General features: G+C 41.6%; 1 protein-coding gene across 2 annotated transcripts in view; it reads right to left on the bottom strand.

The window, feature by feature from the left end:
* Window positions 1–4,865: 4,865 nt before the first annotated feature.
* ZFAND3 (zinc finger AN1-type containing 3) overlaps window positions 4,866–16,099 on the bottom strand; it is a 162,878-nt gene continuing 151,644 nt past the window's right edge. For both annotated transcript variants that reach the window (XM_054162414.1, XM_054162415.1), the window contains one exon: window positions 4,866–6,770. In XM_054162414.1, the coding sequence (XP_054018389.1) occupies window positions 6,616–6,770 (155 nt within the window). In that variant the 3' untranslated portion in view covers window positions 4,866–6,615. The remainder of the gene's footprint in view (window positions 6,771–16,099) is intronic.

Raw genomic sequence — 16,099 nt, 5'->3', positions numbered from 1 at the left:
CAGATCTAGCTGCAAAAGTTTCTCAAGTAGATGCAAACTCTGATCTCTGTCTTGACTGGAAGCACTGAGCTGAGATGTTCTGAGCTCAGTGGGCTCATGATTTATCAGGACATCTAGGCAGAAATGCAACCTACCAGTGGGCTCTTGACAGATCCGTTGACATTTCCATGGAAGCTATCACACAGGTCATTCATGACCTGTGACATTTGTGCTGCTATTAAGCAGGCAAAGTGAATTAAGCCCTTGTGGTGTGGTGATTGATGGTCCAAGTACAAGTATGGTGAGGCCTGGCAGGTTGACTACATTGCTATCTCATTCTCTTATCTGGTAAACAGTATATGCTGACTATGGTAGAGGCAAGCACTGGATGATTGGAAACTTATCCAGTTCCTCATGCAACTGCATGTAATACCATTCTTGGTCTGGAGACTCACAGAACTCCAGAGAGGATTGAGTCAGACAACGGAACTCATTTAAAAAACAATCTTGTAAAGAACTGGGCCAAAGAGCACGGCATTGAGTGGATATTCCACATTCCCTACTATGCACCAACTGCTGGGAAGATCGAATGCTACAACAGCTTGCTGAAAAGCACTCTCAAAGCCATGAGAGGTGCATCTCTGAAAAACTGGGAGGAACATCTAGCATGAGCAACCTGGCTGGTGAATAGTAGAGGTTTAGTAAATTGAGCTGGACCTGCACACTCAGATTTGCTACAAAATGTAGAAGGCATTCCTGTTATTTGAGAAAAGTATCTGCCAGGGAAAACTGTTTGGGTATCTTCTCCTTCAGGAAAGGCTAAACCTATCCAAGGGGTGGTTTCTGCTGAAGGGCCTGGTCACACTTCCTGGGTAATGCAAGAGAACAGTGAAATTTAGTGTATGCCACAAATCTAACTTAGCTGAGAGAGTTTAAATTCAGAGTGTATAGTACAGATACACCATTGTGCCCAAAGGAAGAATTCATGAGGAATCTACAGTGCACGAACCCTGAGACCCCTGAGAGTCCCTCTTCCTTTTCTTAGTTTCATCTGTGAAGAAAAAAACCTGTTTTCTTATTTCCTCTTTTTAGGACTTTTGAATCCTCTATATCTGAGATAGCCAGAGCAGACTATGAACTTTATTTAATCATTATTGTAGACACTGTTTTAGATTAGATGGATAGTATTAGCAGCCAATGGAATTGTTTAGAAGGGGGTCAACTGTGGCAGTTTTGGGCTATGCCTTTAACATTTTTCACAGATCTTGAACAGAAAAGTAGTAAAATGTAAATAAATCACTACTGGGTGTAAAAAGGGAAAACAAAGATAATTCTAAACAATCCCATTGGAGAGATATCTACCATAAGATCTTGTTCCCCAAAACAATTCTCTTCTGACTTCTTGCCTCTGGGAGAGGTATTACCTTGCTTCTGTTTGACCTTGGCTGCATTGTTTTGGTATTAACTTCTCTGCCTCTGTCCCTTCTTTTGTACAGGGGAGTCTGGGGGAGGCAGGGAAGGAGGGGCTAGTAGCTTCCCCTGGTCTTTGACCAGGGTGGTTCTTGTGCTGTTTGTTGTTGTACACATTCATTGCATTCCATTGTAAATTGTAGCTTTGCTTGTAAATACAGCTTTCATTTGCTTCCAACTGAGAGCTGGTCAGGCAAAGTTAATGTGTGTGTGTGTGTGACTTTCAGCCCACCACAACACCACAAGGCCTTCTGTTTTCATGCCGTCTTTCCTCCTGACTCAACTTCAGATTGGAACATGAGGCAACACGGTTTATTGGATGGTGCATATGAACATCACAGAAGTGACGTTTAAAAAACCTTCACATCCAGAACAAGTAGATCCTCTCTGCATTAAGCTTGTTAATTGAGGAAGTAGCCTGTCACTGTAGTAAAATATGTAAGGAGTTTATCACTTCTGTAGACCAATGTTTGTATTTGATGGGTTGGACGTGATGATCTTGAAGGTCTCTTCCAACCTGGTTTATTCTATGTATGTATTCTATGTATTTATATTGGCTTGAACTAACGTGCAGGGGCTTGCTAGAAGAACAAGGTTGATGCTTTTTTTCACCTGAGGCGAGTACTGAAAAACCCAAAGTAGCAACATTCAAGTATAACTACTTTCAAATGCTCAGATGCACATGCTGACAACCTCAACAAAGGAAAACTGAATGAAGACTAGGAAGGGGAAGAAAAGTATGTCTCCTCACTGATGGCTTTTAAGAGTGACTTTTCTTCAGCAGCACTGAGGTTTGTTCTCCTGGAGAAGCTGCTGATAGTGAGATATAAATCTCACTATGGCACAAGTTGCCATGTTGAATGTGCACTCTGAATACTTTTGAGCAGTTTAATCTTATGCGCTGTTTTTCCAGGGCAGTCCTTTGTGTGGTAAAGTATATACAGACTCAGTTTCAGCTAAGCATAATCTTATGCACTGTATCCTCACACAGCAGCTCCTGCCACGTCAGCTTTTGTTGAACCTCAGCTTACCACTGCTTCTATTGTTTTTGTTCTGTGTGCAGAATTCTAATCAGGTATTTTTGAGTGATGACATAAACATCTGGTACCAATAAATACATTTCAGTTTAATAGTGTTGTCTTAAATGTTTCCATTTGTTTTCTAGGTATAAAAGTTCCCAGGAGCATACAAAACTATTTCCAGTCTGAATTTGCCATCTCTTCATTGTGACATTAAGAGATTACTTCGATTAGACCTTCTCTTTACTGTTCCACTGATGACAACTACACTACAACAAAGAGAATGCTAATTCATTTGTCTGGGCAGTTCGCTGTGTATGCAGCCAGGGTGAGCATTTTATCAATTATAAAAGCTGTATTTTCATGATACCATTAGTGCGAACTTTCTTCCCTGGCGTGTCTTTTATACTGAAATAATCAATGTTAAGATTCTTTTTTTCTTGAAAAAAAAGTGCTTTTATCCCTTAGCGACATGCCTATGCTGGAGCAGAGTTGGAGAAGGAACTGCCGTGATTGCAGGATGAACTGAACACCACAACGAGCACAAAGTTAAATATAAACAGAACATTGTGTTCAAGAGGCCAGGGCGTCATACCTTGTCCAAAAGAAGAAAGTCATGCAAAATACAAGTTTTGAATGTAGATATCATGTTCCATAGAGTAAATAAGCACAGTTAATATTACTTTTGGACAGCTAGGGTATTGCCTGCACTGTTGAAGAGGAGTTCGTATTCTCAGGTACCTCATTTTACAGTTAATGTAGCTTCTCATTCAAGATACTAAACTGCTTCAAAAGAGAAATCACAGCAATTAAGGGCAGGCTCTGGTATAGCAACCTTCATGGGCAATTCATATTTTTCCTTGAAGCCTTGCCTTGGAATTTAATGAAAAGGCAGAGCTGCTTCACATAACTTACCTGTACTACAACACGGCCACCTTGTTTTAAGAATCACACACAGTGCTAGAATTGAAAGTACCATCTGAACTTGAGAAAAAATGGGTAATGGGTGTAGGTGTCCAAGGAATCAGGCACACAGTCGATTCCTAACAACTTTCAAATGGTTTTAAAATAACCACTTTGATATTCTCTTGTCTTTTTAAATTAGCTTTGTGTTTCTAGCATCTAAATGATCAAGAAACGTTTCTTTTATTCGTCTACTTAGCCATTACAAATACAGCCCGCTCTGATTTGGAACACAGCTACTCTAGATGCAGGAGTTGTCAAAATGCACGAAAGAACATTTAAGACATTTTAAAACTTTGATGCCAGGGATACAGTGCACAGTATGCATTTGACTTAAGAGTATGAACAACCTGTTTATTTATCTAATGTCAAAATTAAATTGACCAATATCCAGGCTACAGCAGATTTAGCCAGATCTGCTTACAAAATAAATCATTAAACTCGAACCCATCAGACATCTCTTCCCGTTCCAAACTGACAAAGTACTGCCCGCCTTCCACCAACTGTAAATTCAGCTTTAAGTTACTGGCCTAACATTGGCATTTCTCCCCATTCTTATTTCTTACATGAACTTGCAACAGAAATGGTGTGAAACAGTAAGACCTGTTAGAATAGGCAGAAAGGAATTCAAACTTTAATCTGATCGGTTTAATTATTATTATTGTTTGTTTGTTGTTTTGTTTTTTAGCAGGAGGGAAAAGAATAAAGTTACAAGATTCTTTTAATATTTTCACAATGTTAAACTAAAACTGAGCTCTAGGCTACATGTGTAAGTAAATCTAGAACACAAAAGGGTTAAATAAGATCTTCTTTTAAGATACAAGAACTTAAGCTTTGTTTACGTTTAACAAACTTCACAGAACAGATACTGCAAAGGAACAACCCCCTCCCCAACTTTTTGTTTAAAGTGAACATCGTCCATAATTCACATGAACTTTAAGTAGTGTTCTCTCAAGAGCCAACTTGAAGCGATCTGTGCACTTATAAGAAGATTAAAGAGAATAGTAAGGAGGAACAAAATAGCATCTTCAGTATTAACGCAGAAAGTCTCGTGTATCAATCAGAATGCCCATCAAATGCTATGGTAGGATTTCGTAGGAAAAGAAAGTGCGTATCACAGCAGCCGCCAAAATCCACGGTTTCTTAAACTCCTCACAGCAAATGTAAGTAACATCCTTGGACAGTCCCTGTCACCAGGACCATTTCCTGGAAACACAGCATCTTAACAGAGGATTTTGCTGCTGGTTTCATATTCTTGAATAATAACAATAATAAACAATAACAACAACAACAAAAAAAAACAACAACCCCAAAACAAAACCAGCTTGCACTTTATAATGATGGGACACTTTGATTTGCTTCATGGTTAATTAATGCTTATACAGTCAGATGCTGAGTGTGTGTGTGTGGAGAGACATATATATTATTCCTTTCTTTTCTTTTTTTTAAATTAGTTGTCTCCTTGTTAAATGCTCCTAGCTGGCTAGCAAAGTAACAATATAATTTGGCCTGTAAGGAGTTAGTTACCTGTAACATATAGAACAGAGGATGACTCATACAAGTTTAGTCCTAAAACGCTGGGGTTTTTCACGTGACATGTTACTTCACCCTATCTGCCCAGTATTTGAAGATGCAACAAAAGTATTTCCCTCCCTCAGGTTTTCTAACAACTTTCCCTGATTGTTAATACCTTACTAATAGACTGAGAAGCTAAATTCACTCAGGATTAAGCTGGGCCACATCAGTACAAATCCTTGTGTGCAGCAGGAGATGTGCCCATTATTATGTTTGCTGTTTCGTGCGTCCAAACTGACAAGCCTGGTGCAATCCCGCTCAGCTCAGCGTGACACCGTAACACAGAACCGCAGGTGGAAACGGATCCAAAGCATCCTACTCCATGTAATGCTTTTCACATTCACTTGCTATGCTTGCTTTGCTTGCTTTGCAATCGATGTGGGCAGAGATTTTCATGGGAGCATTCAGCTGCATAGAAAGAGGGCTGACAGAGCCCATTTGATTATCTCATTGACACTCTGGCAGTGAGGAACACAAACTCATCTGATAAAGGGTGTTTTTTTACCGGTTGTTCCCCAATACTGTTACTGAATTCCGTTTGCTACAAAATGTCCTTTTTTTTTTTCCCCAATATATAACTCTAGCTACAGAAAGTCAGTCTGTAGAATCCAGCCATGGCTACTGTGCTGTGAATTAGCCTTATTTGATCAATTATCAGATACCTGCACTTAGCAAAAGGCAAACAAGAGCCAATCAGGTTTCGGGCGGTGGGAATGGCTGCACTGCTTAAGTTATGCGTAATCTGTTCACATAACTCATAGAATCTCTGTGGATGCCATGTAAAAAGTATGCACCATTTACTGCTCTGGGATGGAGTTGGCTTTAAAGTGAGGTCATAATTTAACTGAGAAGGAAAAAAACCAAATGAACAACAACAACAAAAAAAACCCACAACCAAACCCTGATAGGTTCTCTATAGTAAGATAGATATAAAAATTTTTCATAAGAATCTCTGTCCCCTTTTCTTTTTTGGCTTCCTGGGAAGAACCAGAAAGATGTTCCTACCCCAACAGAATCCCTGATGCTGGTGACACTGCCTAACTCAAAAGCCACACGCGATGAAGGCACGAGTGACCAGTCAGGTCTTCTGGGCTTAAGCAGCTGCAGTTGCTGCTCTCAGTAGTATTTCACCTCCTCAGGATTCACTAGCAATGAAGAAGTGAAAGGCTGCACATTAAACAGTTTGTCCAAAAGCCATGTGCATAGCAAACTTTTACACCAGCTTCTATATAACTATTTGTTTTAACTCTGCAGCTGGAATGTTTCCAGCATAAGGCTTTTAGAGTGACTCCAGCAGTAACAAGAAGCCTTTGGATTTTTCTTGTTTTGTTTAAATCCACTAGCCATGCTCAAAAATAATATTTCTTCATGTTTTTTGTTTGTTTGTTTGTTTGAATACGGTGGCTAGCAGGCACCTTAGTAACCAGCCAGAAATCAATTTCAACCACCATCAACCCCTAAACTACAGTACCAGGACGGTTGGCTAAAGAAAGGAAACTGATTGGCTGTAGTCTGAAACTTGCCTAGTACAAGGTGTCTGGCTGACTTTGTCCTAAATAAGGCTAACATTAGTGAACTAAGAGAACAGCATTTGGTTGCAGTCTTGCACTCAGGAACATCCTTCGCCAATGCGCTGGCAAGATCTCCCTACTTTCCGATCCAGTTTCACCATTTTCATAATGGCTTCCTCACGCCCACGTCCCATGTGGTCAAACGTGCAGTCATGTTGTTCAGGCAGGCGATGTAACATACAGAACACATAACCTACCACAGAAAGGGAGAACAAAAAAACAACAAAAACAAGTTAGGGACTTGGTTACAGCGGCAGAATCTTACCTGAATCGGGAGCGTAGGATCACCTACTGTGGGACTACTCGCTTCTCAAGAATTAATGCCACCTTTACGTTTTTATTTACCTTTCTTACAGGCAATAATATCAGATAAAATACTCAAGAGAATTCAGTAATTATCAACACAGGATCAAAGCTCCAGTCACACTAGGTTTGGAATTTTTTTTGCCATGCTCTCATCACACAGGGGAAGCCCCCAGATTATCCACATTAGATATGCCCAGATAGCAGCAAAGCTAACATTGGAAAAAGGCAAAAAAAAAAAAAAAAGGGGGGGGGGGGGGGGGGGGGCAAACCCACCAGAAAACAAAACAAAACAACCCCCCCCCCCCCCCAACAGAAAAACACTGATCACCTTCAGGGAAACTGTTTCTACTTTATGTGGAGTTGGTTGTCGTTTCTTACATTCATGCCAACAGTATCAGGTTGAGCTCCCAACCAGATATTCAAATCAGAAGTATTAAATCTAAACATCTTGCTTCCTCCTCACTGCCATCACCCCAGTTGGCAGCTGCTGCAGGAGTGGTCACTGCTCCACTACTATTCCAGTTTTCAGAAGCTTCTCTTTATGAACTGTTCTGACACTAATGACGGGAGACAAACAGGCATTTGATGTAGGAACATGTCATGCCACATCATCTTACTCTGCAGCTGAAAAGATGTATGCTATTGTCCCTTTTTCTAAAGTTAGTCAATGTTAGTCGGTTTTCCAGGGACCATGTGATCCAGAAACACATCAACTCTTTTTCCTGCAGGTGAAGAGGGCATCTTCAGTAGCTGCCTCTTTCTGGTCTACAAAGAAAATCAGCTTTTTTCTTATTTGGCCATAACACTTTATAACAGTAAAGAAATTACCACTCATTTCCTACCTCTAAAAATGAATGTTATACAGCAGTAAGTAGTATTAAGATGATAATTACAGGGCTTGTGTCGGCCGCCATACATGAAATCAAGCTTGGCATTGCCGTTGCTGCAGTATTTATTCCTGCCTGATGACTCAAAGAGCATCACTCTCCCTCTCACTGACTGCTCTACATTGCTCCTGCTGCTGCTTGAATGCACAAAATATATTAAACCCACAAAATCATGGTATGTGACAGATGGTAAAGGGTAAAAAAGGGGTGAACAACTAAGAGTGTGTGTTTGTGCACATATACACACGCATATATGTATGTGTGTATGAAGCATTTCAAGCTCCTGGACACATGAATTGCAGGGGAATATGGAATTATTGGAAAAAAAAAAAAAGGAAGAAGAAGAGGAGAAATTCATTTGTCTTTGCTCTTTGTTTCAATAGCACCAGCTATGGAAAAACTTGTCTGTTATCTGTGGCTGGCTTTGAAACTCAGTTCCAGGAACAAAGGGAAAAAAAGACAGGTTTTCTGTAGTGGTATATGTGATTCAGAAATACGGATGGAAAGATACAGATTGAATTGATATCTATCTTCTCTTGTGATCATTGCCTCTGCTTCAGTCTCAGTTTGGGTCATACCACGCTCAAATGTGACAAATATCTTTCTTGAGGTGCCCAAAATTCAAGGTCTGATTGTTCAAATGAAAATATCCTTGGACTATAGTTTTAATACTAAACAGGCATTTCGCTCAATTCTCTCTTACAGAAGGCACGGACTGAAGGCTTCCCTTAGTTCTTGAAATAAGATTTCAAATTACTGAACCAACGTCCACTGCACGCACAAGAATACATAAATACCTGACTAGATGAGCTGAAAAATCCAGTTCATCATCTTACCTGCAATGCATGTGTAAGGAGCAGATGGAAGAAACTGCAGATACAGACTGAGCTGAAGTAGTTTCAGTCCCTTGTAAGTAAAAACTAGTTTTAAATGCCAGTGGTTTTACAGGTCCTCTTCACATGTTTAACAAGTGTATGTGGAAATGCTCTTTAATGCTATCTAAAAGAGACCTTGAACATGTACACAATCTTCTACACAGCTTCAGCAAGACCCTTTTGACAGTTCTATGAATCTAGTAAGGAAAATGCATATACAACACGATTTATCACTTTTGAACATGACATTTTAATTGCCCCATCTGTTTACTTTCTACAAAGCCTCCTGCCTTTTGTAGACCAGTGTAACTTCATTATGTTCTTTTCTATCTTGCCACATCCTCCCAATACAATATATTCTGTGCTTTGACATAGCGGCAAGAACTGCGCACCTGAAGGATGGCCAAGGGCTCAGGTCCAGCCAACATGGATTTAGGAAGGGCAGGTCCTGCCTCTCCAACCTGATCTCCTTCTATGATCAGGTGACCCATCTGGTGGACGTGGGGAGGCCTGTGGATGTGGTCTACCTGGACTTCAGCAAGGCCTTTGACACCGTCCCCCACAGCAAACTGCTTGCTAAGCTGTCAGCTCATGGCTTGGACAGCAACACTCTGTGCTGGGTTAGGAACTGGCTGGAGGGCCGAGCCCAGAGAGTGGTGGTGAATGGCGGCCAGTCACCAGTGGCTGGGCCCCATCCTCTTTTAATATCCTCATCGATGATCTGGATGAGGGGATTGAGTCAGTCATCAGCAAATTTGCAGATGACACCAAGTTGGGAGCAGTTGTTGATCAGTTAGAGGGCAGAAGGGCTCTGCAGAGGGACCTCGACCGACTGGACAGATGGGCAGAGTCCAACAGGATGGCATTCAACAAGTCCAAGTGCCGGGTGCTGCACTTTGGCTACAACAACCCCATGCAGAGCTACAGGCTGGGGTCAGAGTGGCTGGAGAGCTGCCAAACAGAAAAGGACCTGGGGGTGATGATTGACAGCTGCCTAAACATGAGCCAGCAGTGTGCCCAGGTGGCCAAGAAGGCCAATGGCATCCTGGCCTGTATTAGGAATAGTGTGGCCAGCAGGAGCAGGGAAGTCATTGTGCCCCTGTACACTGCACTGGTTAGGCCACACCTTGAGTCCTGTGTCCAGTTCTGGGCCCCTCAGTTTAAGAAGGCCCAGTGAAAAGTTCTAAACTTTTTTCATTAGTTAAGAGTGGATATAGTTAATTAAATTGCTACTGCTATATTCACTCCTTCCTTCTTCACTGGTCTGGAAGTCAGAATGGACTTTCTGTGGTCTGCATGAGCACAAGAGCCTGATGTTTTCACAACAGTTCCATTATTAATTTTTGTGTGCTGGGGCAGAAGGCCAATATATATACTTCTATTTTGATCCTTCAAACCAATCCATACTTAGAGGTGAAACCTTCTCTTCTGAGAACTCTGCTTTTATGGTTATAAAGCAAGTTAGATAAATGAACTCATGGTGTATTTACTGTTAAGTTCATCATAGGAAAGTATCAAAACCAGGTTGTTACCCCTAAAGGACATTATTGCAGAAATGCCTCTTTTAGCACACTGTAACTAAAAGACAAATAACTTTCTGCTAGGGGGAAGAGCATTGGAAAATGGAATCCATCTGCCAACTGAAGTTAGTTTACCCTAGTCATCAACCAAAAGTATAGCAGACTTCTACTCCAAGCATAGAAAATGTCAATCTAGAAAATGTAATAAATATATCTCACAGCTTTGCAATTGCTGTTTTCTGATGTTAGAACTATGAATCATCAGCTCCTCAGGCTTCTAATGTAAACATCTTGCAAAACCATTATTAGTGCCTCAAAAGTTCTGAGCTCCTCTAAGCATCTCAGAAACTACTTCACAATGTATTATCAAAAATTCACTTCCATTTCATCACCAGAGCACAAACATATGCCTAAAACCATAAAGCAGTGTACTGTCTCTGCCTTACTTTTACACAGATAGATGAGTCTTTTGCATAGGGCATGCAAAACCCCATCACTTAAAAGAGGTCTAAGATCACACGCAAGCAACTGTGAAGTTGCTTTCATCAAACTGGAGAGGACAGAAACTGAAATAATTTTCAAGACCAGAGGACATCACAGACCTACAGTTTGCTCTGTGTGGGTGATGATGAGAAATGACCTCATTTTCCTCATTGTTATATTCAAGAGTACTTGCTAGGTGGATGCATGGAATGACAATAAGCGAATGTTTCAACTAAACACTACATTTAATTGTCAACTTTCTACCTTCAATTCTGCAAATAGAAAGCCACTAAAATACCAATACAGTTGTAAGTGAAGCGCCAGAAACAATTCAACTGACTGGCATAATAATCCAGAACATTTAAAAGCAAAATTGTAATTTTGGAGGGGTCCTTGATTTTATTAATTTCTTGTCTTTGTTAACTAAACGGAAAGTGGTCAGACCTTGTCATCAGGGGAGTCAAAGTTGAAGGCAGCCTGGGCTGCAGTGATCATGCACTAGTGCAGTTCACTGTCCTAAGGGGTATGAAGCTCATGAGAGGCATAGTTAGGACTCTAAATTTTAGGAAAGCAAACTTCAAGCTCTGCAAGGAGTTAGTAAATAGGACCCTGTAGGAAACAGCCCTCAGGGACAAAGGAGCAGAATACAGCTGGCAAATCCTTAAAGATGCTTTTTATAGAACACAAGAGATCTCAATCCCCACATGTAATAAATCAGGCAAGGAAGGAAAGAGACCACCATGGCTGAGTGGAGACCTGCTGGTTAAAATAAAGGACAAGTTGGGACTACACAGCAAAGGGAAGAAAGGACAGGCATCCTGGGAAGAGTGTACAGATGTTGACTGGTTGTGTAGGGAGGAGGTCAGGAAGGCCAAGGCACAGCTGGAACTGAACTTGGCAAGGGATGTAAAGATAAACAAAATAGGCTTCTACAGGTAGGTTAACCAGAAAAGGAAGGTTAAAGGCAATGTAACCCCCTGATGAGCAACAGTGGGGAACTAGTGACAACAGATGAGGAAAAGACTGAAATTCTCAACAACTTTTTTGCCTCAGTCTTCACTGGCAACCCCTCTCCTCATGGCTCTCATGTTGATGGCCCACAAAAGGGAGACCAGGGAGACAAAGTCTCTCCCACTGGAAGTGAAGACAAGGTTCATGATCATCTGAGGAACCTGAAGCTATACGAGTCCATGGGACCTGATGAAATGCATCCCAGAGACCCAAGGGAATAGCTGATGTGGTTGCCAGGCCACTCTCCATGATATTTGAAAAGTGCTGGCAGTCAGGTGAAGTCAGGGACTGGAAGAAAGGAAACATTACACTGGTTTTTAAAAAGGGTAGAAAAGAAGACCTGTCAGCCTCACCTCTGTGCCTGGGAAGATGATGGAACAGATCCTCCTAGATGCCATACTGGGGCACATGGAGGACAGGGAGGTGATTCAAGACAGCCAGCATGGCTTTTACCAGGGGCAAATCCTGCCTGACCAACCTAGTGGCTTTCTATGAGAAAGTGACTGTGTCAGTAGATAAGAGATGACCTATAGATGTGATCTGTCTGGACTTCTGCAAGACTTTGACACAGTCCCCCACAACATCCTACTTGCCAAGTTGAAGAGAGATGAATTTGATGGGTAGACTGTTCAGTGGATAAGGAATTGGCTGGATGGTCACATCCAGAGGCTGGTGCTCAATGGCTTGAAGTGCAGATGGAGAGCAGTGACAAGTGGTGTCCCTCAGGGGTCTGTACTGGCACCTGTGCTGTTTAATACTTTTATCAATGATATAGGCAGTAGGATTGAGTGCATCATCAGCAAGTTTGCAGATGACACCAAGCTGAGTGGTGCTGTCAATACACCAGAGGGATGAGATGTCATCCAGAGGGACAAGCTGGAGAGGTGGGCCCAGGTGAACTTCATGAAGGTTCTGCACCTGGGCTGGAACAATCCTCACTATCAATACAAACTGGGGGATGAGGTGATAGAAAGCAGCCCTGTGGAAAAGGACTTGGGTGTACTGATGGATGAGAAGATGGACATGAGCAGACAGAGTGCATTTGCAGCCCAGAAGGCCAATCACATCCTGGGCTGCATCAGAAGATGCACTGCCAGCAGATCCAGAGAGGTGATTCTGCCACTTTACTCTGCTCTGGTGAGATCTCACCTGGAGTACTGTGTCCAGGTCTGGAGCCCTGAATACAGGAAGGACATGGACCTGATGAAGTGGGTCCAGAGGAGGGCCACGAAAATGATCAGGGGGATGGAGCACTTCTGCTACACAGACAGGCTGGGGGAGTTGGTGTTATTCAGCCTGGAGAAGAGGAGGCTCTGGGGAGACTTAATAGCAGTCTTCTAGTACCTGACAGGGGCCTACAAGAAGGATGGAGACAGACTGTTCACAAAGGCCTGGAGTGATAGGACGAGGGGCAATGTCTTCAAACTAGAGAAGAGCAGATTTAGACTGGATGTTAGGAACAAGTTCCAACACTGGAACAAGGTTGCTTGGTGAGATAGTCAAAGCGAGGCTTGACAGGGCTCTGAGCAACCTGATCCAGTTGAGGCTGCCCCTGCTTACTGCAGAGGGGGTTGGACTAGATGATCTTCAGAGGGCCCTTCCAACCCCAACCATTCTATGATTCTAGAACATGGCACAAATGCCCAGTAACTGGATTACTGCAATCTACCAATGAAGAAGCACAGCACACTGGTGTGATTAGTCTAGTGGATGTTCTTGGGTAGGCAGAGAGTCCCAGACTCTTCTAATGCACCGCTGGAGAACATCACACTGTTACATAAAATATCTCATAATTATAATGGACCTTGATTCATGAATAGCACTGTGACAGAAAGGAATGTCCTCCTTTTTCTCCCACCTTGAGATACTGGTCCTGATCTCACTGCTGAGACATTCAGAAAGCTGCTAAAAGACAACAGATTTGATTTTGTTTGTGAGCACATTTTGAAAAGTGGTAGAAGTGCCAAACAAGCTTATTTAATACTTACACACCTTACACATTTACCAAGTGACCCACAAACATTTAAAAGCACCCCTGTTTGAAACATTTTGATGTATATTACCTAAAATTAGTCTTCTGCTGTGATGATTACCCTGACATTCAGTGTGTTTGCGTTTGTCTTTTAAGAAGAGAGCGTATTTGGACTTTGCCATACAATGAATGTGTAATGGTTAACATGGCAATTCCATCTATTGAACCTTGTTTATGTAGAGGTACATTTTTGTGCCTCTAGAAGATAAATCTTTCAAATATCATTGCAGACATGAAAAGACAAAGCCCTTCATTACCAAGTACTATCAATCATCTTAACTGTTCAAGCTAGGCATTTAAGTTTTCATTGCAGGCAATAACTGCTCAGAAAGTTTAGCCATCTATACTACAATGACCCCTTCTGATTCATTCAAAGAAGCTCAGATGGGTAGGTCAAAGAAAGTGAAGTCAATATTACCACAGAAAATCAGACATTCCGACACTTTAAATCATCTTACCTGCCCAATAATACTGCTATTTATCATTTTCATCCCCAAATGAAAAGGCAGAACTGACAGAATTTGCAGCTTACAACATTTCCAAATTTTGTTTAATGAACAACTTGCATTTGAATGGATCCCCTACGCAAAGCCTACTCGAAGTCTCAATAATGGCATGGCTGCATGCCTCTGCAGAGTTTTGTGCTGTGTGCTTTGGCTTCTTCACATGCTTCACAAGACATTTTACCTTTCTTGCTAATTTGAAATTCTAATTAACAAAGGTTCAAACAGAACTTAAAAATACCTTGTAACATAAAGAGATGAAGGCACTGCAAAAACTCTCTACCAAAGGTGTATTATCTAACAGCACATGTGCGAGTCTGGTTTCTGTGCAAGAACAGATTTTAATGTATCTTTGAAAGATGAAGATATCTACAGGGTATCAAACACAGCAAAACCAGGCAGATTAGCCAGCAGAGAAAATTAGCTCATGCAGTGAGACATGCTGCTCCAGCACTGTTCCAAATAATTGGGCATCATTTGCCAAGTGTCTATCAATCCTCAAAACAATGTTCATGCATCTCCCCCTTCCAACTGCAAAGATAACTAAAGGTGTTGTAAATAATACTAACAGTAAAGTGCTTTTTAAAATGTGTGGGAGTGAATATTTTTTTCCCAAGGCATGAAATAGGTAAGAAATGAATGTAAGAGTAGAACATACAGCTACCAAGATACAAAGCAAGATCCTAAAGACTTGTACATCAGGTACCTCAGAAAGTGCTCTCTGGATTACAGTATCATCCTGCTTGCTCCCTTAGTACAGTCCAGCCTAGCAAAACTTCCAGTACAGCTTGCATGCACTACTCATTTACAGTATAAAAATATTCTAGTCTGCTGACATCTTGCATTATTCTCCTTCTAGACAGCCTCATTCTCTTCTCTCTACTTCTGTAGATAATGCTCTGCACTGGCACTGTCAGCTTTCATTACACAACTCAAGGAATATTCAGCTTTACATGACACCTATAAACCAAACAAAATCCCAACAAGGTAAACAACAAGCTTTTGGAAACAAGTGAGCTAAACTATTCTCCTGTTTACCATTCCCAGCTTTGCAAGATGCCATGGTGCTAAGTAATCCAAATAACCTGTCTGAGAATCTTGTAATTCCTTCCCAAGGGGAAAGAGGAGTAAGCCACATTATGGTGATGTGTTTTAACCAAAGAGATGCATTTATTAGAACTCCACAAAACATAGCTTGAGGCAGTCCTTTCTACTATTTCCACTCCAGGAAGAATAGAGGGAGATTGTTAACCTCTAAGCATTTAAAGTTTGAGGTCTCTAAATACTAATGCACAATATCCTAAAAACTACCCTATTGAGGCATTTCAGTTCCATGTTCCTTCACAAACAGCAGAGCTGCAAAAGATTCAAGGAACACAGCACCAAGAAGTGACCATAATTTAGCTTAATAATTGATTTTTCTAACCATTTGCTATGGTCACTACAACTTGCCTTTTCACTATTTTCTACAGACTGTCTCTAGTTACTCATGAATTCCAAAGCAATCAATAACTCAATCAAAAAAAGAAATGAAATCTGCCAGTCTGGGACCGGACTTGGGTCTTCTGTCCTGTTCTAAAGGCAATCTGAAGGAAGGTTGTAGCCAGGTGGGGGTTGGTCTTTTCTCCCAGGCAACCAGCACCAGAACAAGAGGACAGAGTCTCAAGCTGCGCCAGGGGAAGTTTAGGCTCAGGTGAGGAGAAAGTTCTTCACAGAGAGAGTTGTTAGCCATTGGAATGTGCTGCCCAGGGAGGTGGTGGAGTCCCCATCCCTGGAGGTGTTCAAGAGGGGACTGGACGTGGCACTTGGTGCCATGGTTTAGTAGTCATGAGGTGTTGGGTGACAGGTTGGACTTGATGATCTTTGAGGTCTTTTCCAACCTTATTGATTCTATGATTCTACGAT

The sequence above is a fragment of the Dryobates pubescens genome, chromosome 6 (assembly GCF_014839835.1).
Source record: "Dryobates pubescens isolate bDryPub1 chromosome 6, bDryPub1.pri, whole genome shotgun sequence".
Taxonomy (NCBI): Eukaryota; Metazoa; Chordata; class Aves; order Piciformes; family Picidae; genus Dryobates; species Dryobates pubescens.
Note: the sequence above shows the minus strand (reverse complement) of the source record. Positions and strands in the feature narration are given on the sequence as shown.